The sequence below is a fragment of the Culex pipiens genome, chromosome 2 (assembly GCF_016801865.2).
Source record: "Culex pipiens pallens isolate TS chromosome 2, TS_CPP_V2, whole genome shotgun sequence".
Lineage (NCBI taxonomy): Eukaryota > Metazoa > Arthropoda > Insecta > Diptera > Culicidae > Culex > Culex pipiens.
The window spans coordinates 50,223,950-50,247,056 of NC_068938.1; the positions used below are offsets into that span (position 1 = coordinate 50,223,950).

The window sequence follows — 23,107 nt, forward strand, 5'->3', positions numbered from 1 at the left end:
AATCACATTTCTCCATCGCTGTGAGTGACAGGAGATTATTGCCGCCTAACTACCGCAGCAAGTACCGCAGTGTAAAAATGAGCAAGTTGAACTCTCGGATTAGTTTTCAAAAAAACGTAAGAGCCATTGGTAAACAAAGCCCTTTTTGCATCCGTATTCGACCTACTTACAAAAAACCAATTTCAAAAATGCTTGAGATTGCTCATCTACACGTCCTTTAATCGCCCTAAACTTGAAACAAATGAAATGTTGTTTCAATTTGAAGAAAAAGTAAAATTAGTGCCGGAGGTCACGGTGGCTCTTACGGCTTTTTGAAAACTCACCCGAGAACTGAAATTCTGCATTGATTTGGCTGTCAACTTGGTTTGTTTTGAATATTTTCCAAAAAGTCAGCTGAAAACTCAAGGCAACCTTTGACAACAGCCAAAAATTTGTTCTGCGGTTGTCATGCGACCATTATCTTGCGGTCGTATCGCCGCGCGTGAACTCTAATTATTAACGCCCGCAATAATATCTTCCTTGAAAATCAAATTTTATCCTCCCAGAACAAAACCAAATCAGCGTGTAAAACCCAACAAGCCCGCCTCTTTATATCGTTTTGTTATCGGCGCGGCACCGGCACGACAGCAAAACGATAAGTTTGGCTCAAAGGATTCGTCAGTGCGATTCCAGCACAAAACAAAAATCAGCGCAAATTTTTCCAAACTTCCGACTGATTTTTGCTCAAAAATGTGCAATTTTTAGCTGCCATCACTAGAGAGGTCATTCCATTGAAAACAAACCAAAGAACCTTCGTCATGAAATGGTACGCGGCCGTTTTCGTGGGCGCCCTCGTGCGCTATCTGCTCATGAGTTCGGAGTACTCCGGGTTGATCCGGGGCCGGGTCGAAGTGGCCACGCCGCTCAACTCCTGGAAGCGGGGTGAGTTTGCTGGAGGGGGTTTTCTTTGGAGTGTTTAATGATTTTGGGATTGCTTGCAGCTGTTGAGGGCGCGTACTTGTACGCGAACGGAACCAACCCGTACGACGGAGATTTGTACCACCAGAATCCGTTCATTCTGGTTTCGCTGTGGTATTTGATGCAGAAGGCGGCCGCGTACGTCGGCATGGTCTTCATCCAGCTGGAGATTGGTACGGCGTTCATGCTGAAGGCGGCGGCCACCGTGTTTATCCGGGAGCTGTACGAGAAGCAACGTCGCCGCCGGGACAGCTTCGCCAAGGACACTGAAGAGTTGCAGATAGAGACGGCGGATTTGGGAAACTTGCCGTACTATGTGGGTCTGGCGTACCTGTTCAATCCGTACTCGATTCTGAACTGCGTCGGCCAGACAACGACCGTGGCGAGTAATTTTTTGCTGGCACTGTTCCTGGTCGGGACTGCGTACAGGTCGCGGATTGTGGCCGGAGTTGCGTTGGCCCTTGAGACTCAGATGAACATTTACCCTTGCGTGTTGATCGTTCCGGCTGCGCTGTTTATCGCGGAATCGACGCCTCGGAACAAATGGCTTAGCATTGGAACAACTTGCGGGACGTTTCTGGGCGCCTTTCTATGGTTCAATTACGCCGGGTTTGTCATTATGGGAGACTGGAGCTTCCTGGATGCCACTTACGGATTTATGTAAGTTTTCATATCAGTCTGTATGAACTTCAGTTGATAAAACCCTCTAATTTACAGTTTGAACTGCCGCGACCTGCAGCCCAACATCGGTCTGTTCTGGTACTTCTTCACTGAAATGTTCGACCACTTCCGCACGCTATTCCTGTACACATTCCAAATCAACGCCACGCTGCTCTACCTGTTCCCGCTGACTTTCAAGCTGCACAAGGAGCCCGTGATGCTGCTGACGATCCTGCTCGCCCTCGGCGTCGTCTTCCGGCCGTACCCGTGCGTCGGCGATGTCGCCATGTACCTGTCGCTGCTGCCCCTCTGGAAGTCCATCTCCAAGTGTACGATTGCGCGAATCAACCATTCTCCGCAACATTCAAACTTTAATCTTTCTTCCAGTCATGGGCCACAACTTTATCGTGGGCGCCACGATGCTGGTCACGAGCATCCTCGGGCCGGCCGTGTGGTACCTGTGGATCTACGCCAACTCGGCCAACGCGAACTTTTACTTCGGCATGACGCTGGTCTACTGCACGGCGCAGATCTTCCTCGTCACGGATCTGTACTTTGCGTACATCAAGCGCGAGTTTTGCTTGCGCAACGGGATGCAGGTCACGATCGACGGGAAGGAGGCGCGGATTGCGCTGGAGTAGGGTGGTGGCGCGGGGTGCGTGCCCGGAAGAGTATTACATACCATTGAGCAGTGAGAACCAGAGAGGCATTTGTGCTTGTTTTGTGACATCCTTTTTTTAATTGTTTTAAGAGTAGAAATAAACTGATGAGTTATAATAAATTGAAGTTTGAGCAATAAGCTAATTACGGAACTGGAGGAAACGCGTTCAAGAAAAGTTGCAAAATCTTTTCGTGTTGAGTTATTCAAATTTAAAAAACTGAAATTCAAAAAAAATCTCAGTTAGAACAACATCGTTTTTTTTTAAATTTCTTAAGTTTAAGTTTTCCTTAAATAAAAGTAGGCTTAAATCAAAAAATAAAAATTTCTAGATTTATATAATTTGTATAATTTCAATTTTCTTCATTTTATGATTTCCATTCAAAAATTATCCATTTAAGATATTTTTTATTCTTAGATTATTGTAAATTTTTTTCAAAATTATTTTGGATTTCAAAATTTTAGAATTAAACCTTTGAATTAAAGATTTTTTTGGAATTCAGAATTCCCGAATTTTTAAATTTAGTGTTTTTGTTTCTTTTAATTTAGAATTATGAATGTTAAAATTCTATAATTTTTTGGACTTAAAAGTTTTAGATTTTCTATTTTTTTTTTTTAGAATTTATACATTTTTTAAGTTTTCTAAAAAATAATGTTTTTTACTGTTTCTAAAATTTCGGCTTCTTGAACTCCCTATAAAAAATATTTTATAATTTTTAGATTATTGAATTTTGGATTAATTGAAGTTTGTTAATTTTTATCCTTTCTGACTTTCAAAATTTTGGATCTTGCAATTTAAAAAAAAAAAAAATTTCTGATTTTCTAGATTTTTGAATTTAATTTTTTTTTTTTGGGTTTCTTAATACAAAACAACCTAAAATTCTAACATTTCAAAATACGGAATTTAGAAGATTGAAACCGAAAAAAAACCTAAAATTCAAAGGTAAAAAATTAAAACATGAAACTTAAAAAACGCAAATTTAAGAATAAAAAAAAATTAAAACTATAAGGCTTTAATGAAATTTTATCATGAATTTAAAAATTCAAGAAGTCAAATATTTAAAAAAATTAAAATCATTTAATAAAAAAAAGTCCGAGATGTACATTATAAATTCTAAAATTCTAAGAGCTATTTTCTTTTGGTTTTCTGAATATTTTGGTCCAGATTTTTATTTTATTTTCGAATATATATTTTTTTATTTTTGGTTTGGATTTGAGTTTTTTTTTTGCATTTTTTTTACCTTGGACTTTTGAACCTGCGAAAAAAAGTTTTTAGTTTAAAATTTTATAAGTAATACATTTTGGGTTTTCTAGACATTTATCCCGGATTATTTAGAAAAAAAACCCTAAATTTATAAATTTTAAAATCCAGAAATATAAAATAACTATAAATCCTACAATTAAAATAATTTTAAAAATCTAAAATTCTGAAATTTAGGGAATTTAAAATTCTATGATGCAAAAAATTATAAAATTTATATTTTTGAAAATTAAGGAATTTAGAAAATTAAAATCTATTCTAATCTAACACCAACGCAGCCAGTCCGATGAAAGCATGCTGAAAAGTCTTGTGATTAGATAACGCCCCAGGCACTTTTCTTGTCATTATTAATAATTGAAGTACATCCGAGAACCCCCGAAAATGAATTGCAAAAAATAAAACGGCCAGCCCTACTACGTTGTGTTTTCCGCAAAGAGGTTTCTGAGAACGGATCACATTTCACAGAATCTACAGGGGAGGAAGGATGCGTGGACATACCGTACCAAACGCTCCGATTTATAGTTGCATTGGTGTTGTGTGGGGTGTGTGAAGTGTAATAATATATCATTTACAATTTATACAATTTATCATTTGGGACCATCCATAAACCACGTGGACACTTTTTTGGGAATCTCAAACCAAATAAATTTCTTTTTGTATGGAGCGTAAAATCTGGCCTTTTAATTTTCAACATTTCAGATTCTGCGTTTGAGATTCGAAGCCTTATGAGGCAATTCTAGATTTTTAATATTATCAAATCGAATACAAAACCATTTTTTTTACAAAACTTATTTAACCGTTTGTAATTACCAGTCGTATTCAAATACGCTACTCATTGATTTATTCATCAAAACACAAGGTTGAAAAAAAATCTCTTCGAGCGAATAATGATTGTCTAAAGAAAGGCCTTCTGAGTATGCTTTGATCTCGTTTCTCTCGACTGTCACTTGATTGCTGAGTGTGCCAGAGACGAATCAAAATTTGAATGATTGGGTTTAGTCGCGATCAAAATACAATCTTGCCCCTTTACCGCCAGCAGTCATGGGTTGACACAATCATTGACTGCACTCTTGACGAATGACAGCTAGTCGTGGCAATTTGAGAATAAATACTATTCTCAGCAGTCTTATTCGTGGGATGTAATAGGCAGCGATTAATCGCAAAATTAATCATAGTCGTCGGATTTTCAACACTGTCAAAACATATTGCAAACAAGCATCGCGCGGACGTCAAACACCACTTTGCGTTTATGATCCTTTTCTGCTGAGTACCACTTAACCCCTTCCCGTCCAGTGCAAAACCAAGGTCTTTTGTACATAGGAAACCCATGGCGCATTGGTTGATTTAGTATTATTCGAATTTGAGTCGGCAATGACACAAAAAAAAAAACAATTCACAATCAATAATGATTTTATTTTATTCGCCACTCATCGTATAAAATCACAATACAAATTTGACATAAATCAACAAGCCAAAAAGTTAGATGAATTCATCACGTGTGCTATGCTTTAAAAACCATCAATTTGGATTCCATCGCAATCCAAAAGCAAAACGAGAAAACATATTTAATACCACCCTAATTTGCTCACAACAAGCTGGACTCGATTTAGCTGCGATTGTGACGATTTCCGTAGCCGCGACGGTGATCGTCCTTGAACTCGTCCTTGGCGCGCTGCCGGGCCAGATATTCCTCGTCATCTTCCTCGACCAGCTTTTCCTGAAAGAAAACAATTCAACTTTAAATCTGAATCCTAACAGAGAGTCGAAATCCTTTACCTTCTCCTCGTCCTCCTTGTCCAGCTCGGCGGCGTTGTCCTGGAACACGCGGTTCATCAGCGAGTTCTTGTTGACCTCCTTCATGCGCTCGGCATCCGGGAAGATGCCCTCGGCGACGCGCTGCTCGTAAAACTCCGCCACCGTCATCGTGGGCAGGCTCGGATAGCCCAGCCCATACACGGCCTTCTGGGCGGCGTCCCGCGTGATGATGATCGGTTTCAGCGGCTTCGGCGCCGGCCCTTTGGGCGGTTTGTGCTGGTGTTCCGGCTCGTTTCGCCTCATGACGGCGATGTGCTCCAGGATTTGCTTCTCCTGGCTGATGCTGACCAGCTCCTCGTGCGCTTCCAGCACGCACGACTTCAACAGTTTCAGGTAAAAGTCCCGCTTGATTTCGTCGTCCACCTGTTCGCGCTCCATCGCTACCTTAAGCAGCTTGATCTGATCGTCCAGTTCCTTCTTTTCCTGGTACTTTTTCAGCTTGGCATTCCGATCCTGTGCCATTCTCGCAAGTTCCTGGATTTTGTCCCCAGACGATTGACCGTTATCCACCACCAACACGGCTGCCGGTTTATCGCAGAGCTTGTAATCCTCACAACGTCGCAGGAAATCACTAAAAATAGAAAAGCCAATATTAAACCGAAATCCTCCCTCATCAACCCCGTTCTCACTTGTAGTAAACTTCGGCCACCTCGACCAGCTCCTTCCGCTCGGCGTTGCACAGCTTCAGCGTCAACTGGCCCAGAAAGAAGGGCAGCAGAAAGTAGCGCAGATTTTCGGTGGCCACCTCCTCGAAACCCTCGTTGGAGCTGAACAGTCCGCACAGCGAAACCAGCCGGGTCGAGTCCTCGAACAGCCCGATGCACTTTTTGATGTTGGCCTGGAAACAAGAAGCAACATTTACAATCTTGAACTCCGTCGAAAAGCAATTTTAACCGACCTGAAACTCCGGACTGTTGGTGGGCTCGTAGCAGGTTTCGAAGGTGCCCATCAGATGGTACGCCTCGCCGAATATCTCGGAAAGTTTCCGATCGATCGTGGTCTCACTCGCCATTTTTCGTCTTAAAAATTGTATTTAATTTGTTTACAAACCGTTCCGCAAGTGCGGCTGACAGGTGGGTTTATCGTTTAGCTGTCAGACTTTTTAGACAGCCGGCGGGATCATAGTACACTCTGAAGCGGATTTCAAACACGTAGAGAAAAGTTACCCAGCAAAAAAAAAAAAATGAAAAATTTAAGAATTTAAGAATTTAAGAATTTAAGAATTTAAGAATTTAAGAATTTAAGAATTTAAGAATTTAAGAATTTAAGAATTTAAGAATTTAAGAATTTAAGAATTTAAGAATTTAAGAATTTAAGAATTTAAGAATTTAAGAATTTAAGAATTTAAGAATTTAAGAATTTAAGAATTTAAGAATTTAAGAATTTAAGAATTTAAGAATTTAAGAATTTAAGAATTTAAGAATTTAAGAATTTAAGAATTTAAGAATTTAAGAATTTAAGAATTTAAGAATTTAAGAATTTGAGAATTTAAGAATTTAAGAATTTAAGAATTTAAGAATTTAAGAATTTAAGAATTTAAGAATTTAAGAATTTAAGAATTTAAGAATTTAAGAATTTAAGAATTTAAGAATTTAAGAATTTAAGAATTTAAGAATTTCAGAATTTAAAAATTTAAGAATTTAAGAATTTAAGAATTTAAGAATTTAAGAATTTAAGAATTTAAGAATTTAAGAATTTAAGAATTTAAGAATTTAAGAATTTAAGAATTCGACGGTAACATTTCAAAAGGCATCATGTACATTTTGGGACTTTCTGGGTTATTGCATATTCTGAAAGTACTCCTTATAAGCTACCTCTCCACCAAAAATGAGCAAAAGTTACTTCAGTATAGTCTGTTTAATCATGATTTTAAATAAAGTAACATAAACAAAATATCTGCCATCAGCAGTCCCTGTTTATATAGCCCTGTCAACCTGTCAAATAAAAGAATACATGAACCTCGTGACGAATAAAAAGCATCATGAAAAAAGCGCCATGTACATTCGGCGAAGAAAAACGAATCATAACAAATTGTCCCCCTCAATAACTGTAGGGTGATATAGACGTTGTTGATTTCAAAAGAAGTTATGTTTGTTTTTCTCAAATAAAATTGCGGAAATAATGTTTTATTGAATTTGCATGACCAAGTATCAATAAAAGCAACGTTTTTCATCGTTTGTTATGATTAGAACATCTTTTTTTGCTTTTATATTAAAATGGGAATTGAAAATGGATGCTCAACATTCAAATGCGTTTTTCTCAAAACGCATGGTTTGTACATGATGCTTTTTGAAATGTTTTCATCGAATTTAAGAATTTAAGAATTCAAGAATTTAAGAATTTAAGAATTTAAGAATTTTAGAATTTAAGAATTTAAGAATTTAAGAATTTAAGAATTTAAGAATTTAAGAATATAAGAATTTAAGAATTTAAGAATTTAAGAATTTAAGAATTTAAGAATTTAAGAATTTTAGAATTTAAGAATTTAAGAATTTAAGAATTTAAGAATTTAAAAATTTAAGAATTGAAAAAAATGTTTTTGAAAATTTCTTGATTTTCTAAAAATCGAGACTTTGGGTCACCCTACCACGCAGCGGCGGGCTTCATCGCACCCTCTCAAACGTCACCCGCGCGGCACTCATCTGTCAAACTCGAAAGCTGCAGCAGCCATCAAACGCCGCCGTCGTCGACCGCTTCAGTTTCATCATAGATTATTAATCAAGTAGATGTCCCACTTGGAAGTTGCTCCATATACCTAGTTGGCGACACCCCTTTAGTGATCTGCGCGCCGCCATCGTCAATTTACAGGTACTAAATTGGAAAACAAAATCATAGTACTCTGTGCATTTGCCTGTTGAAAAATTGTTTTGTTTTTGACAAAGTGTCACCAAATTGGGTTCAACACGTCCTTGAACAAACTTTTTTTTTGTAATTTACCTTTTTAAATTCCAAAACACGTAAAAAATCGGCCGTGTGTACTGCAGCAGGGCAAGTAGCAGTGGCAGCAGCAGTAAAGAATCTGATTATAATAATAGATCCGGAAACGGGAGGAGATGACTCTCTTCAAGCCGAACATGGGCAGTTCCCATTCTATGGCGAAACCTCTGCGGATTTGCACCACTCCCCCGGCCAGGTGAAAAAGTCTCGAGTGATGGCAACGAAGGTTAGCGAACTGAGCTACAGTTCGCTCCTCAAAGAGATGCTTCTTTGTATATGGTTGTTTAGAATCCTTTACCATGTGTAGATGCCTCATTTTTTTTTTCAGACGTGAAGAACTGTATGTAAAACTTGCCAAAATGCAGCGCAAGAATAGACAAACAAACCTAACGCTGATTTCTCCGTTCATGTGCATCAGATTCAAAGAGGCCACTTCCGTATGCTAAACTACCCGGCAGACATTGAACCACAAGAAGAATCTTCAGCTTTGGGAAAAGTTCTGGAGCTGCTCCAAAATCTAAGACCAGTGTTTCCCAAAGTGGGTACTGGGGCCAGTAGTGGGGCCTGACAAGTTCCTGGAGTGGCCGTGGGCCCCACCATTGACGTATGGAAGGTGGGGCCTAGGCGAAAATAGTTTGCGAATCAGTGATCTAGACAAATAAAATTTAATAAGCATGTAGTTGTATGATATCCGTTTTATTGGGTCAACGTTTTAACAAATGTAACAAAAATCGAGGCATTTCATCATGGTGCCCAGCATGTGTTTAGAATAGACTTGTTTCCGCTCGCATCCGCTATTCCGGCAACGGTGGATTGTCGCTCGTGGTTCTTGTGGAACCGGGCCCGGGAAAAGCTTTGCTTGAGTTCTGTTCACACGAGAGAGCTGTGTCCGCTAGTAGCACCGACAGTTACGGTCAGATTCTAGAACGCTGCGCAGTTTCCGTTTGCTGTGGTGGAATGGTTGGCAGGATCTTCTTAATCAGGTTTAGAGTGCAACCAGAGGGCCTGTAAAAATAAATTTTCACATAAGCAATTTTTCTGTTAAATTTTGTTCTGCTCACTTGCTAACACGTCTCCAAGATGAACGGATGGCACCTTCGGAGGAATCGGCTCCGTTCGTAGGATTTTTGGTGGTCAGAGATGCCCGCACCGGGTTCTTGCCAACGGGAAAAAAGCCAACGATTTGAAGTCCCACTTGATGGTGAAATGTTGACAGAAAATAAACAAAGTTTGAAAAGCAGCTGTTGCTACGATGCAACCGTAACACTTGAACTGAAACTGGGGAAAAATAATTTTCCCTTTGGAAACATCGAAAAGTAGTACCTGTGAATTGCCACCAGGTGCAATTTTGGCGTGGCGGTAGTGTCGCCAGCCCCAACAGGGGAGTGGCGTATCTATATATATTTAGTCTATGGTTTCATTTTCTCGTGAACAAATTTTCGCGACAAATTTGTGGGCAAAAATCGCTGAAGAAAGGCACAGAGTCGCGTTCCGCACGTCACCGCCGGCGTCCCGTTTGCTTATCTGTCGAGATAGTTGAAAGTCATTCCGGTAAACAGGGGAAATTTATTGTTCCGGCCCAGACACAGTGAATTGCATGAAAAGTCTCCGCCAGCTGCACAAATTTCTCGCCGCTCCACTCCGGGAACCGCTCCTGCTCCAACGACCGCCCAAGTCGTCCCCGCAAAGTGAGTAACTTAATTTGTACGGAATTTTGGCAGCAGTTTTCTTGGCTTGATTGGACCTAAATTCCGGGACAATCGATTTGTTTTGATCGAATAGCTCTGTGGGTTATGGCAACGGGTTCTTTATTTTATTACACACTTTCGATCGTGGCGGAGAAGCAATACGCGAAGAGCGAGAGGCGAAACTAGGTCGCTAGGTCGAGAGTCCCGTTGGGCAGAATTCTAGGCATTTCAAAGTGGTAAAAACAAATCAATTATTTGATAAAACTGGAAATTCGCAATTCGCAATTCGCAATTTTCAGTGTAAGAACGGGCCTTGACCGATCTTATGCACAAGGTTCCCGACGAACACGCACTGCCCTTACACCTACATCTCACCCTTGCTCTGAGTCAGTACGAGCAGCACGCTAGAACACGCTTTGAGTGTTCGTGCCAGGCATGCACACCTTCTTTTCCGGTTACGCATTTTAACTCGGCCGGGGGTGGTACATTACGTAGTGTTTGATGTAAGTATAAGCGCCTAACCTAACTTCATTAAACGAAAACCTGTTTTATTTTTAGTTTGAATTCAAAAACTAATTGTTATTTACTGTGTATTGTTTTCTCCTGAAATCTTTCCTAGTGTTGAGTCGTGTTTATCTGTTGCTATTTCTTTTGTCGCGGTGTTTTGTTACAATTTTCTGGACCTAAGCATTTTATAAAAATTTAGCAAATGTACAATAGTAGTATTTGTGTTATTCCTTCAATCATTCCATAAATTGAGTAAGGGCTCGAACCTCACTTGTTAGAAAACAATAGACAGTAAAGGAGAATATACTTTATAAAGAAGCAATAGTAAGAGAATCATAATTGTGTGTTAAAAAAAAATAAAAAGAATAAGCTTGATGTAGTAGATGTAGAAATAGGCAATAGTTAATAAATAGAGATAACAAACAAGCTTAGATTATTGTTATGATGGGCAAGATAAAAAATTATTCAAATGAATAAATAAAGAAGTAAATCAACAAAGAATAGGCAAATGATAATTAGACTTGGTATCACTAGTACATTAGGGGAAGGTTTATTTTAAAGAAAACACACAGTTTGTTAAAGCAGCATTATTTGGAAAAAAAAGAGTGACAAGCATTGAGAGATACGAGAATCAAGAGTTAATAAAATCAAAACCAAATGGTAAACAGAAGAATTAGTGGTGAAGTACGAATCAAGAGAGCAAAATAAAAATAGGAGATAGGTGGTAGCTGAGAATGAAGAGAAGAGTAACCCCGTTCTGCGATGCTCAGGTACATCCACAGCAGTTGACTCAACATACTGCGAATCAAAACAATACCGTCTACAATCACAAATTACTTCCCTTTCCCACATTGTCGCGCCCCTTTCTTTTAGCCGTCTCGACTCTGACCCGCGGTGGTCAAAGGTTTACGATCCGTTTCCACAGGCCACCAGCTAGGTCATCATGAAAACCAAGCCAACGTGGAGGTAAGAAAATAGGACACTCGCAAGGAACCAGAGCTATACTGTTCTGATCAAGATAATTCGGATGATCTAACAGAACTACGGATGTAGTTAGTTACGCTCCTTCCAGGATGTTCCTTACGTGGACGTCAACCGAAGAGCACGCAACAAGGTCAATGCCATTGCATGCTCTTAGGTATCAATCCTTGGCCTGCAATAAAACTGGAAATTTAGGAGATATTCTTGAATATTTGGCATGTTTTTTTGGATTCGGTCCTATTGCCATCCAATTTGCCGTTTTTCACAATTAACCCTCTACTGCCCAAATTTTTTTTTCGAAATTTTTTATTTTTCCCGTGTTTAGGAGGTCATTTTAAGCAACTTTTGTTCTACGAAAAACTTTACTTCTCTTGTTTTATGTTTTTGTTGTTTCGTTTTTAGTAATTTAATCTGCATTTATCTTGCTTAGTTTATGTTTGTTTTTGGTAGTATTTGGCCTACTCTACCACCTCCTATCATTACATTTTGCCTATCTAATTTATTCATGTTTTTACAGTAACTTTTTCAATTTTTTGCATGTTTTTCACATTTTCTGCTATAAAATGGCAGCATTATCATTTAAATTGTAAATAAATTCGTAGGGGCATAGTCTGGGGCACTAGAAAAATTACTGCATACTTCTTTTTACTTAAAATATAAGAAATGTTAGTAAAAAACACTGCTAAAGTTGACCTCTAAAAAAATTACATTTTTAAAAACATTGGCAAAGTCACATAAAACAAGTAAAACTTCCAACCCATACATTTTCTTAAAATTTAAGAGTTCTTCTTTCCAATGCTTTTTAAAGATCAAAAATTGGTTGAAAAATGGATTTTTGGCGATTTTTTAAATCGAAGCCCGTCTTAAGGCGGGGTTGGGTTGTAGAGGGTTAAAACAAATTGCAAAAAAAAAAAACTATTTATTAGTCAATTTCAATTGATAACATCTCTTAAAAGTTGTAGTTGAATGGCAAAATGCTGATAAGATAGGTGATAGTACACAGAAATTGTTAATATTAGCATTCAACGATAAAAAGCTTGACAAAGGAAGTTTTCTGATCACACTTTATTATTTTAATGGAAATAATTTAGAAAAATTGAATAATCAATATTATAATTTAAATACATTTTTACCTTTTAAACATATTTTGCAATTTAGTTTTTTCAATTTTTATTTTAAAATCCGACTTCTAGTAAGGAAAATCTCATAACTACAGTGATGACGGGCACCGATTTTATCGATTTTTGAAAGTATCAACAAACCATTAAAAACATTCTTAAAAAATGTGAACGAATTTTTTTTTAATATTCAAGAAATTTAAAAGCTGAGCAACTCTCTACAAAATCGGCCGATTAAGACCATTTTTATTTTTTGTACTTTTTGATTTCGCTCAAACTTTGTGGGGGCCTTCCCTATGACCAAAGAAGCTATTTTGTGTCATTGGTTCACCCATACAAGTCTCCATGCAATTTTGGCTTCTGTCCATACAGAAAAGGTACGTAAATATTCAAACAGCTGTAACTTTTGGGATCAATTTGGTGTCTTCGGCAAAGTTGTAGGTATTCTTGAGGACTATTGAGATAAAAATGGGTACGTGGAAAAATTTTTTGCAGATTTTTCAATCAACATTTTTCTTACAAAAACTCAATTTCCCAAAATACGTATTTTTTTATTTTCGAGATTTTTTAATATGTTTTAGGGGGCAAAAATGCGCAACTTTTGAGCTATAGAGAAACATGGTCAAAAAATCACAAATCCACATTGGCCCATTTACATTGTTTTGCTTGAATTGGTCGAATGGCTATAAAAATTGGTATATTTGGGTTTCTATAAATTTTAACTGATGATATCTCGTAAATTATGGATCTTATTTTTAGTGTTACAATAACAACAATGTAGTGATTTTTTTTCTTTCAAATTTAAAGATCAATATTTTTCATAAAATACACTCTTTTGGAATATTATTCGTGGCCTGCAACGAAAGAATGAATCAAAAATGATCAAAAAAGAAAATAGACAAAAAAATCTCAACTATTCGTTTTTTTAAGAGATAAAAAAGAATTTACTTTTTTAGTTGAAAGTTGTTACAACTGAAAAATGATTGACTTTGTTAAAATCTCATTAGTATTGCTTATTGCGAGATAAAATCACGTTTCTCCATCGCTGTGAGTGACAGGAGAATATTGCCGCCTAGCTACCGCAGTGTAAAAATCAGCAAGTTGAACTGAAATTCTGCGTTGATTTGGCTGTCAACCTGGTTTGTTTTGAATATTTTTCAAAAAGTCAGCTGAAAACTCAAGGCAACCTTTGACAAAAGCCAAAAATTTGTTCTGCGGTTGTCATGCGGCTGTCATGCGACCATTATCTTGCGGTCGTATCACCGCGCGTGAACTCTAATTATTGACGCCCGCAGTAATACTATTTAGCTAATTTTAAATCTGAAATCAAAAAAGGCTTTAAATATCTTTTTAAATGTTCATTTGGCAGTTTAAACAAAAACACTTTTTAAAAAATTCATAGAAAAAACGTCACACCATAATGTCAACCATCATCTTCTGTCAAAATGACAATTTTCATGCCTAGTGTCAAAAACCACGAATTTGGATACCCATATTGCCCCAAATTGTATGGTTCGGTACTTCCACGCAACAGAAAACTGTTGCGTTTCAGACATCATCTCTGTTTGGGACGTAAGATTCAAGTACCTAGATGGTTGGCTAACGATGGGAACGCTTCATTTTAGAAAAAAATCGGAATGACACTTATTTAAGAAAAAGTCCTTTGTCAAAAAAGATAATTAATATTACTTACTTGTACACATGTTGAACAATTATCTTTGAGGTGAAACTTGTGATAATGCAAACTGCAGCCAGCGCACTTTGACACAGGGCCGAATCGTTGGCAGTACGAAAGCGCACATACGGGCGATTGGTTGGAGGTATGCCAGTGGCAGATAAGCTCTACAACGGCCGTCGCTGGTGCCATAACCAACTTGCATCAGCTTGGTGTCTGATGTCATGTCCAAAGCCACAATCTTCGATCCCTGCTTCAGGATGAGGCCGTTTGCGTCATCACTAGGTTTCCAGGAGAATTAAAAAAGCATACATTCAGCTTATTCCGCTGTCCTCATACGTACCTTTATATAGCACCTATCCTTGCTGGTCAAAGGCCGAATCATTTCGATTGTATTTTTCGGCTTAGTTTCACAAATTAACACTGATTTAAAAAAATCCCGTTTCACAACCGTTGTGATGGCGTCGCGTCAGTGGCTTGATGTTGGAGGGAAATCATTAGCCACTGCTTCTTATGGTCGCGTTCCGCGGTTGCTACCGGGATCGGTGTGCGCCTTCCCTTCCCGCCGGCCTCGTTTCGTCCACGGCAGAATCTGAGGGGGTTTTGAGGTTAAAACCGTGCTGATTTTGGGATTCTTCCGCACTTACTTGTCCAGCTTTTCTTTTCCGGAACGGAATTCGTTTTCCGTGGCCCTTCTGACCAACCAGGACGTCGGGAATTCGTCGGTGGCGAAATCTAGCGGGGATCCCAGCATTAATTTGGTGCTGGTGTCGGATTAATGGTCACTTATTGGAATTTCGCGTGCCAAACTCCACCCTCAGCGGGACTGTTCAACCGCTCCCGCGGTTCGAGAAACGAGGAGACTTTTGTACCGTCCACGCGGTGTGAAGAAGAACTGCGCGGAGCTCGGTCAAACACGCTTCCTGCTTGAGCACAATCAGCCGCAGACTGACACTGACGTTTCGTTGCGAGCGGAAGTGGATGCGCACGTTGGTATTGGTGCGCAGTTTCAAGCAAATTGTTGTTTTCAAGTGAGCGTTAGCGAGCGAACGGGGGGTTTTTGTTTACATCTTTACATCTTTACACGGTAGCTCAAAAATACACAAAACGGACTTAATTTCTAGGTTATCCAGATTTTTAAGCAAAATGGCGATCGAATGGTGAACGCCCGAAATGTCAAAATCACGCACGTACCAACATTACGAAAAAAGTGTGCCATGGCATGACAGCCACATTTTTTTTCCTAATGTTGGTGCTACGAACGCCATCTTCCCTTAAAAACCTGGATACGCATTATTAGTTTTCAAAAAATGTAAGATTTGACGAAAACAAAAATATGAGCAAAAAAAAAAAAAATTTTTTGCGATAATAAACATTGAACATTTTGAAAAATTCGAAAGATTTTCTTCAATAACACGTTAAAATTTGAAGCTGGTCTGAGATATCTAAACTGTTCTGAATATGATAGATGACTGTAGTTAGATACCTATTCGACTCTCCCATTAATCGAAAATTAATTCTCCAGGGCACCTTCGAACCGTCATCCCACGCCCCTCCAAGTACAGCCGCCTAGCGATGCCGGAAGCGCAAGAAGCAGGCACCACCGCCTTCCAATACCCGGTGGCACGCCGCGACGACTCGGTCGTTGATGAAATCCACGGCCAGCAGATCGCCGATCCGTACCGCTGGCTCGAGGATCCGGACGCGGAGGAAACGCAGGCGTACGTCGAACAGCAGAACAAGATCGCGCAACCGTTCCTGGAGAGCTGCGACGAGTGGAAGAAGCTGAACGCGAAGCTGACCAAGCGCTGGAACTACCCCAAGTACTCGTGCCCGTTCAAGCACGCCAGCCGGTACTTTTTCTTCATGAACACGGGGCTGCAGAACCAGGAGTGAGTTGTGTGCGGGGGTCTTATTGTATTTGCTTATGTTGCTTTCTGTTATTCAGCGTTCTGTACGTGCAAAACTCGCTGGACGACGAGCCGAAGGTGTTCCTCGATCCGAACGCGCTGTCCAAGGACGGAACGATCGCGCTCGTTGGGTCGCGCTTTTCCGACGACGGCAACCTGTTCGCGTACGGGCTGAGCCAGAGCGGGTCGGACTGGACGAAGCTGAAGGTGCGCGACGTGAACACGGGCGAGGACTTCCCCGAGACGATCGAGCACACCAAGTTCGTGACGGCGTCCTGGACCAAGGACAACAAGGGCTTCTTCTACGCGCGCTATCCCGTGGTGGAGGGCAAGGCGGACGGGTCGGAAACGGCCGCGAACGAGAACCAGAAGCTGTATTACCATCGTATTGGGGAGCCCCAGGACAAGGACGTGCTGATTGCGGAGTTCCCCGAGGAGCCCTCGTGGAGATTGTGAGTTTGGATGGGGTCATTGTTTGCTGTTCGTGGTGTTGAGTTAAATGTATTTGCAGGATGCCGGAGGTCTCCGACTGCGGCAAGTACCTCATGCTGTTCATCATGAAGGGCTGCAAGGACATGCTGCTGTACTTTAGCAACCTGGAAAAGGCGGGAGGCATCACCGGCAAGCTGGACTTTACCAAGATTGTCACCGAGTTCGACAGCGACTACGATGTAAGTCAATGCCCCCAGACACCACAAATCAACCAACAAAGTCACACCTCTAACGCTCCCTTCCAGTACATTACCAACGAGGGCAGCATCTTCTCGTTCCGCACCAACAAGGGCGCGCCCAACTACCGCGTGGTCAACATTGACTTTGACGAGCCGGCGCTCGACAAGTGGACCACCCTCATCGCGGAAGACCCCAAGAACGTCCTCGACTGGTCCAGCTGCGTCAACGGGGACAAAATCGTGCTCGGGTACATCGACGACGTCAAGTCGGTGCTGCAGGTGCACAGCCTCCAGGATGGTCGCTTCCTGTCCAAGTTCCCGCTGGCGATCGGCAACGTGGTGGGCTTCAGCGGCAAGAAGAAGTACTCGGAGATCTTCTACCACTTTGTGTCGTTCCTGACGCCCGGCGTAATCTACCACTACGATTTCGCTGCCGGTGAGGGTGCCGAGGCGAAGATCTTCCGCCAGGTCAAGATCGAGGACTTTGACGACAGTCTGTACAAGGTGGAGCAGGTGTTTTACAAGAGCAAGGACGGCGAGCGGGTGCCGATGTTTATCGTGCAGAAGAAGTCGGATAAGGTGAGTTGATAGCAAACGCCCCCAACTACTTCTGTTAATCATTACCTCCTGATCTGATTACAAACCAATGAATATTAAGACTGAGACTCTAATTTGCTGAAGCTGGCCTACTTCCATCGTTAGGAGTAGCACCCGTGTTGGACAAGAATAACATGGTGTCGATTTCTGGAAAAGTCAGGGAAAACCTGGAATTGTCAGGGAATTTTATTTGACCTGGAAAAGTCAGGGAAAATCAGGGAATTTTAAGCTGGGTCAGGGAATTTCGATGATCTTAAAAATATTACTACAACAATTCATTTCTTTTTGAAAATTCGCCCTTGATGATGTATTTGTATGTCTTCCAGGCCAAACTTTGCAATATTTAATTTTTTATATTGGTCAGTCCGGAAGGAACGCAGAACTCCATATAAAAATGCTTAAGAAAAGGGTCACGATGAAAAGCGCGTAGCTTGTTTGCAATATGTTTAGCTTTAAAAATCAAATAATTTGGATTTGATTTGGATTTCCGTTCAGCTGAAAATTACAAATTACTAGCGCTCACAGGGTGGGATAATATGAGGCAGTTGCCCCACCATCCTCAGAGATTTGTTCTAAAATTGGTCGTTTGCTTAGCATATAGGGACCATAGAGAAAATCATACATTTTGTCAGAAAAATTTAATGATTTAAAAAATCAAAAGTTAAAAATTCGAACATTTGAAAATTGAAAAAAATCTAAAATTCTAAAGCATAAAGATTCTAAATTTTAAAAATTTTGAAATTTTGATCTTTTGGAATTGTTGATTTCTTAAATTTTTAAATTCTTATTCTAAAATTCTAAAGAATGTAAGGCTAGAATTTTTTTCAAAATTTCACTTTAGTATTCGTTATCTAATTTTTTATTTTCTCAAGATTAAACTGAACTATGATTTAAAAATGATCCAAAGTAGTCTAATTTTGTGTAATCTAAAATGTAAGCAAAATAGTGATGGTGAAATGGAATTAAAAATTAAAGAGTTAAAGAAATAAAACTAAAATTTATGGAAAAACAACTGATATTACTTCAGCAGGGAAACGTTAGCTGGGAAAATTTTAGTTCTCGTATTGGCCACCAGATGACGTCTTTGAAATCCACTTTCCCTGCTCACATCAAACAGGATTTTTTAAACTATGATTTGTACCGTAAATGCAATCTTTTCAACAATATATTTGTTTTGATGTATTTAAATTAATTGTTTCCCTTCTAACGTAACAGTTACTGAGCCAGAAGTAAATTTTAAAGTCTTGGTCATGGATCACAAAAATAGGCGTTTTCAAACCAAAATAATAATTTAAGTTAATCGTTTCGTAAATAGTAGGCAAAATCTTAGAGAGTTCCTTAAAAATATTTCTCTACTATTAATCGCTTGACATTGGAACGTTTTTTTTAGACCAATTTTACAAAAACTACGGAACATTTGGCCAAAACTCCTAGCGACATCCATCTGAATTATTTAAAAATTCATGATTATTTTTCGAGAGTCCAGTTTGTGTCTCATAATTGATTCTTTTAACTGAAATCACTTACAAAACCACCCTGTTCACGCGTTCCAGAATTGGTTTTTTTTAAGCTGAAGTCCCAAACAAATCAAAAATGTTTTCCCTGCTAACGTAACAGTTTACTGGGCCAAATATTACTTCAGCAGGGAAAGCGTAGGCCACGCCCCCACAACGTTGTTAGCAGTGAAGAAAGAGAAGTCAGCTGGGAAAAAATCTGCCTATTTTTTATTATGTTTTCAAAACATATTGGGACATGATAGATTTTTGTGGCTTTCATGTTTTTTGCAATAAGATATATTGCTTACAAAATAATATTTTCCTGAAATTACAAAAACTGAAAAAGTTTTTCCTGGCTCATGAGAGGAACAGCTTTCGAGAGTATCAATCCGATATTTACAATGCGGATTCAGTGGCAATGTTATTACTTAACTAATGTTAGAATGGTTCATGTTGATGTTAAACTACTATAGGTCGGTTTCCCTAAGGTGTTCATATAATGTCGGGAAAAAATATCAACTGCAATTGAACTCTCAAACTACCGCAAACGAGGTGGAAGCTTTGCCACACAGCTATTATAATACATGGCCTACGTTTTCCCTGCTGAAGTAACACTCAGTAAAATATTACGTTAGCAGGGAAAACATTTTTGATTTGTCTGGGACTTCACTTAAAAAATAGATTCTGGGACATTTATCTGAAAAAATATAAATTTCGAAAAAAAAAAAAAGAAATTTAAATTGTTTTAAAATAAAGTTCTAATACCAAGCGATTAATGGTAAAGAAATCTTTAAGAGTTAACTAATCATGTTATTTCAATTCAACTCAATTTGTGATTTTATTAGAATTTAGCAGTTCTGTTCCAGGATGACATTTGCAATTCAGAGATTTGGAGAACCTTTCAACTGAGATCAATTTATAAGCCTTTGCAGGGAGGGTACATATTTCTACGTTTAGATTTTGCCAGCTGAGTGCTCTTTTAGGGAAAATAAATTTTGAGAAAAAACCCTAGATCTATGATATTGCTATTTCAAACAAAATATTTATTTGAGTTTACATTCCAATCGTACTTTTATGAAAAGGTAGTAAAATGTGGTAGTGTAAAATTAAATAGATACCTACTCATTTATTTTTAAATAGTTTTACATGCACCTTACTGCCGTTCTACGCATAATTGTCCCATGTTCAAAAAAGTGGAACTGAGAAAAACGCGATTGAAATTTTTCGATCGATTTCTGTGTTTCTACGCATAATTGTCCCGTGGGTTCCTATTCGCCCTATGTGTCCCTAATTGCCCCAGTTAGCAATTTATCACCCTTATTTGTGATTATCTTGCTATACAACTGGTAAACAAGACATAATGCTTAGTAAAACTGATGATTCCGTGTTAGAAAAAAACTTGGTGGGACAATTATGCGTAGAAGTTTCACGATGGGACAAACAGACTTGATGTTGTTTTTAATGAGTTAGCGAACAAAGTACCAGATTTTATGTGTTTTTCATAAAGTACACATCAAACTAAACTTAAAAATGTCATAAAGTCAAATTCGTCCAAAACTGACATGGGACAATTATGCGTAGAACGGCAGCTTAGCTTGTATAAAAAAAAGCTTGGTAACTGTGAAGTTAGCAAGGAAAATGCTCATCACAATATAAGCCACGCCCCAATGATAGAATTCGCTGCTGAACACTTGAAGAACTGGAATGATTTGAAATTATTTTACACCAACATATTTGAGTACCTTTGTATAAAAGTTTGATTGTAAATTTTAACTTAAATTATTATTATGGTTTAAAAACGCATATTTTTGTGATCCATGACCATGACTTTAAAATTTTCTTCTGGCTCAGTAACTGTTACGTTATCAGGGAAAATATTGGTTCAGATTTGAAGCAGTGAAATACGTAAAAAATAATAATTTAAATACATCAATGCAAATATATTGTTGAAAAGATTGCATTTACGATATAAATTATAGCTAAAAAAAATCCTGTTTACGTTAGAAGGGAAATTTCACTTTCCCTGCTGTCTTCACAATTTTTTCCCTGCTGACGATGTGATGTGAGCAGGGAAAGTGGATTTCAATGACGCCATCTGGTGGCCAATACGAGAACTAAAATTTTCCCTGCTAACGTTTCCCTGCTGAAGTAATATCAGTCTAAAAAGGACTTGGCGCGTAATCTAACCACAAGTTCTTCCAGGATGATTCCTTCGGACTGGCTGTGCTTGTGTTCAATTAGATTAGAAGACTGGTTGTTCATGTTTTTACTCTAGATCAAAATAATAATCCTTTTTTGAAGTAGTTTTTGAAAGGAGCGTAATGTTCAGTTTCTATTTTTGACTTTGATTGTCATATTAGGATTTAGAAAATTTAATTAAAATGATAGTTTTGCTTGATATTACCTTTTTTTAAAAAAATTTTTTTAATCATTATTTACGTACGAATTGCCTGTTATTTTCTGGTTCTCAAAAAGTCGGGAATTTGAAAATGGGATTTTAGTGGTCACCCTGCTCAGCAATTAATGGTCAGATTTTCAATGTTAAAAAATGATGCATTTGTGAGATTTCTCAACCTTTTCGAAAGCAACTTTTTCAAGTTTTTTTTTAATCAAGGCTTGCATTTCAAAATTGCGTGATTTTGAATGTTTTTTTAGCAAGAGAAAAAACCGTGCCTTTTGTACGGCTACGGAGGATTCAACATCTGCATCCAGCCATCCTTCAGTATTACCGGACTGGTATTTATCGACTCGTTTGATGGTATTTTGGCCTACCCGAACATCCGCGGTGGTGGGTAAGTCGTAATTTGTCTTTAGCTACTCACATGTACAATGTCCTAAGCGTTATCCTCTCAATAACTTCCCAGCGAGTACGGCGAACGGTGGCACAACGCTGGACGGCTGCTGAAGAAGCAGAACGTGTTTGACGACTTCCAGTACGCGGCGCAGTATTTGGTCGAGAGTGGCTACACCAGCCACGATCAGATCGTCATCCAGGGCGGTTCGAACGGGGGTCTGCTGGTGGGAGCATGCATCAACCAGCGGCCGGATCTGTTCGGAGCGGCCGTGGCCCACGTCGGGTAGGTTCCCCCCCCTCAATTAGCAACGGCCTTCGTTGACTGAGAGAGTGATGTCCACCTTTCCCTCTTCCACAGCGTGATGGACATGCTGCGCTTCCACAAGTTTACGATCGGACGCGCCTGGGTGTCGGACTACGGTGACATCACCGAGAAGGAACACTTTGAGAACCTGCTGCGGTACTCGCCCCTGCACAACGTGCACACGCCCAGCTCCGAGCGGGAGCAGTACCCGGCGACGCTGGTTCTGACGGCGGATCACGACGATCGCGTCAGTCCGCTGCACTCGCTCAAGTTTATGGCGGCGTTACACCATGCCGTGCGTGACTCCAAGTACCAGAAGAACCCGCTGCTGCTGCGCGTGTACAGCAAGGCCGGCCACGGAATGGGCAAACCGACGGCGAAGAAGATCGAGGAATCGACCGACATTCTGACCTTCATCTACAAGACGCTGAAGCTGAAGTTGACGTTCTAGGGCGGTGGCGACGACGGCGGCAGCACCTCAATCGACCTTGTTAGCTTTTGTATGGCCATCTTCTTTTTTGTTTTCACGTTTTTATTATTGGTAGCATTAGCGTATGGTTTGTAATTACATATTTAGTCGATGTAGTCATTACACAGTATCGGATTGAACAGATTAGAGAGGAGAAATGAATCGAATCGAGAGCAACAAACAAACTTCAGGTGAATTGTAGATTTTATACTGCGTAAAAATATTGATGAATAAAACACATTTCTGGATAATTGCGACATATATATTTAATGCGTTTTTTTTCTATATGAAGAAATCCTTACCGAATTTGCACAAGCCTCGGATATCTCGGATTAGTAATTAGTTTTCAAAAAGACGTAAGATCCAATGGTAAACAAAGCCTCTTTTGCATCAGTTTTCGAACTATACTTACGAAAAAACAATTTCAAAAATGCTTAAGATTGTTCATCTACACGTCTTTCAAGTGCCCCAAACTAAAAATTCACGGTGGCTCTTACGGCTTTTTGAAAACTCACCCGAGATATGGTCACATACATCCTATTTTGAAAATGTCGGGAATCATACTTGCATGCTTGGGAAGGCATAATTGCTTGGAAATATTTTTTTGAG

General features: G+C 39.3%; 3 protein-coding genes across 4 annotated transcripts; 2 read left to right on the plus strand and 1 right to left on the minus strand.

Moving 5' to 3' along the window:
- Positions 1-649: 649 nt before the first annotated feature.
- LOC120416027 (phosphatidylinositol glycan anchor biosynthesis class U protein) lies at positions 650-2,403 on the plus strand. Its single transcript, XM_039577688.2, has 4 exons — positions 650-921; positions 981-1,617; positions 1,675-1,946; positions 2,005-2,403. Exons 1-4 carry the CDS (start codon positions 798-800, stop codon positions 2,256-2,258), a joined length of 1,287 nt encoding a protein of 428 aa, XP_039433622.1. The 5' UTR covers positions 650-797; the 3' UTR covers positions 2,259-2,403.
- Positions 2,404-4,928: 2,525 nt separating this feature from the next.
- On the minus strand, positions 4,929-6,443 carry LOC120415974 (immunoglobulin-binding protein 1). Its single transcript, XM_039577625.2, has 4 exons — positions 6,250-6,443; positions 5,981-6,189; positions 5,313-5,922; positions 4,929-5,253 (listed from the first exon to the last, which is right to left on the minus strand). The coding sequence occupies exons 1-4, from the start codon at positions 6,361-6,363 to the stop codon at positions 5,143-5,145; spliced, it is 1,044 nt and encodes a 347-aa protein (XP_039433559.1). The 5' UTR covers positions 6,364-6,443; the 3' UTR covers positions 4,929-5,142.
- Positions 6,444-9,716: 3,273 nt separating this feature from the next.
- Positions 9,717-22,763, plus strand: LOC120415979 (prolyl endopeptidase). Of its 2 annotated transcripts, XM_039577633.2 has the most exons (8): positions 9,721-9,976; positions 15,783-16,149; positions 16,206-16,619; positions 16,679-16,838; positions 16,905-17,417; positions 21,587-21,723; positions 21,796-22,008; positions 22,084-22,763. In XM_039577633.2, the coding sequence occupies exons 1-8, from the start codon at positions 9,886-9,888 to the stop codon at positions 22,478-22,480; spliced, it is 2,292 nt and encodes a 763-aa protein (XP_039433567.1). In that variant the 5' UTR covers positions 9,721-9,885; the 3' UTR covers positions 22,481-22,763. The 2 variants fall into 2 exon arrangements, with proteins under 2 accessions (XP_039433566.1, XP_039433567.1); XM_039577632.2 differs by having other exon boundaries at positions 9,717-9,976; positions 16,679-17,417.
- Positions 22,764-23,107: the final 344 nt, after the last annotated feature.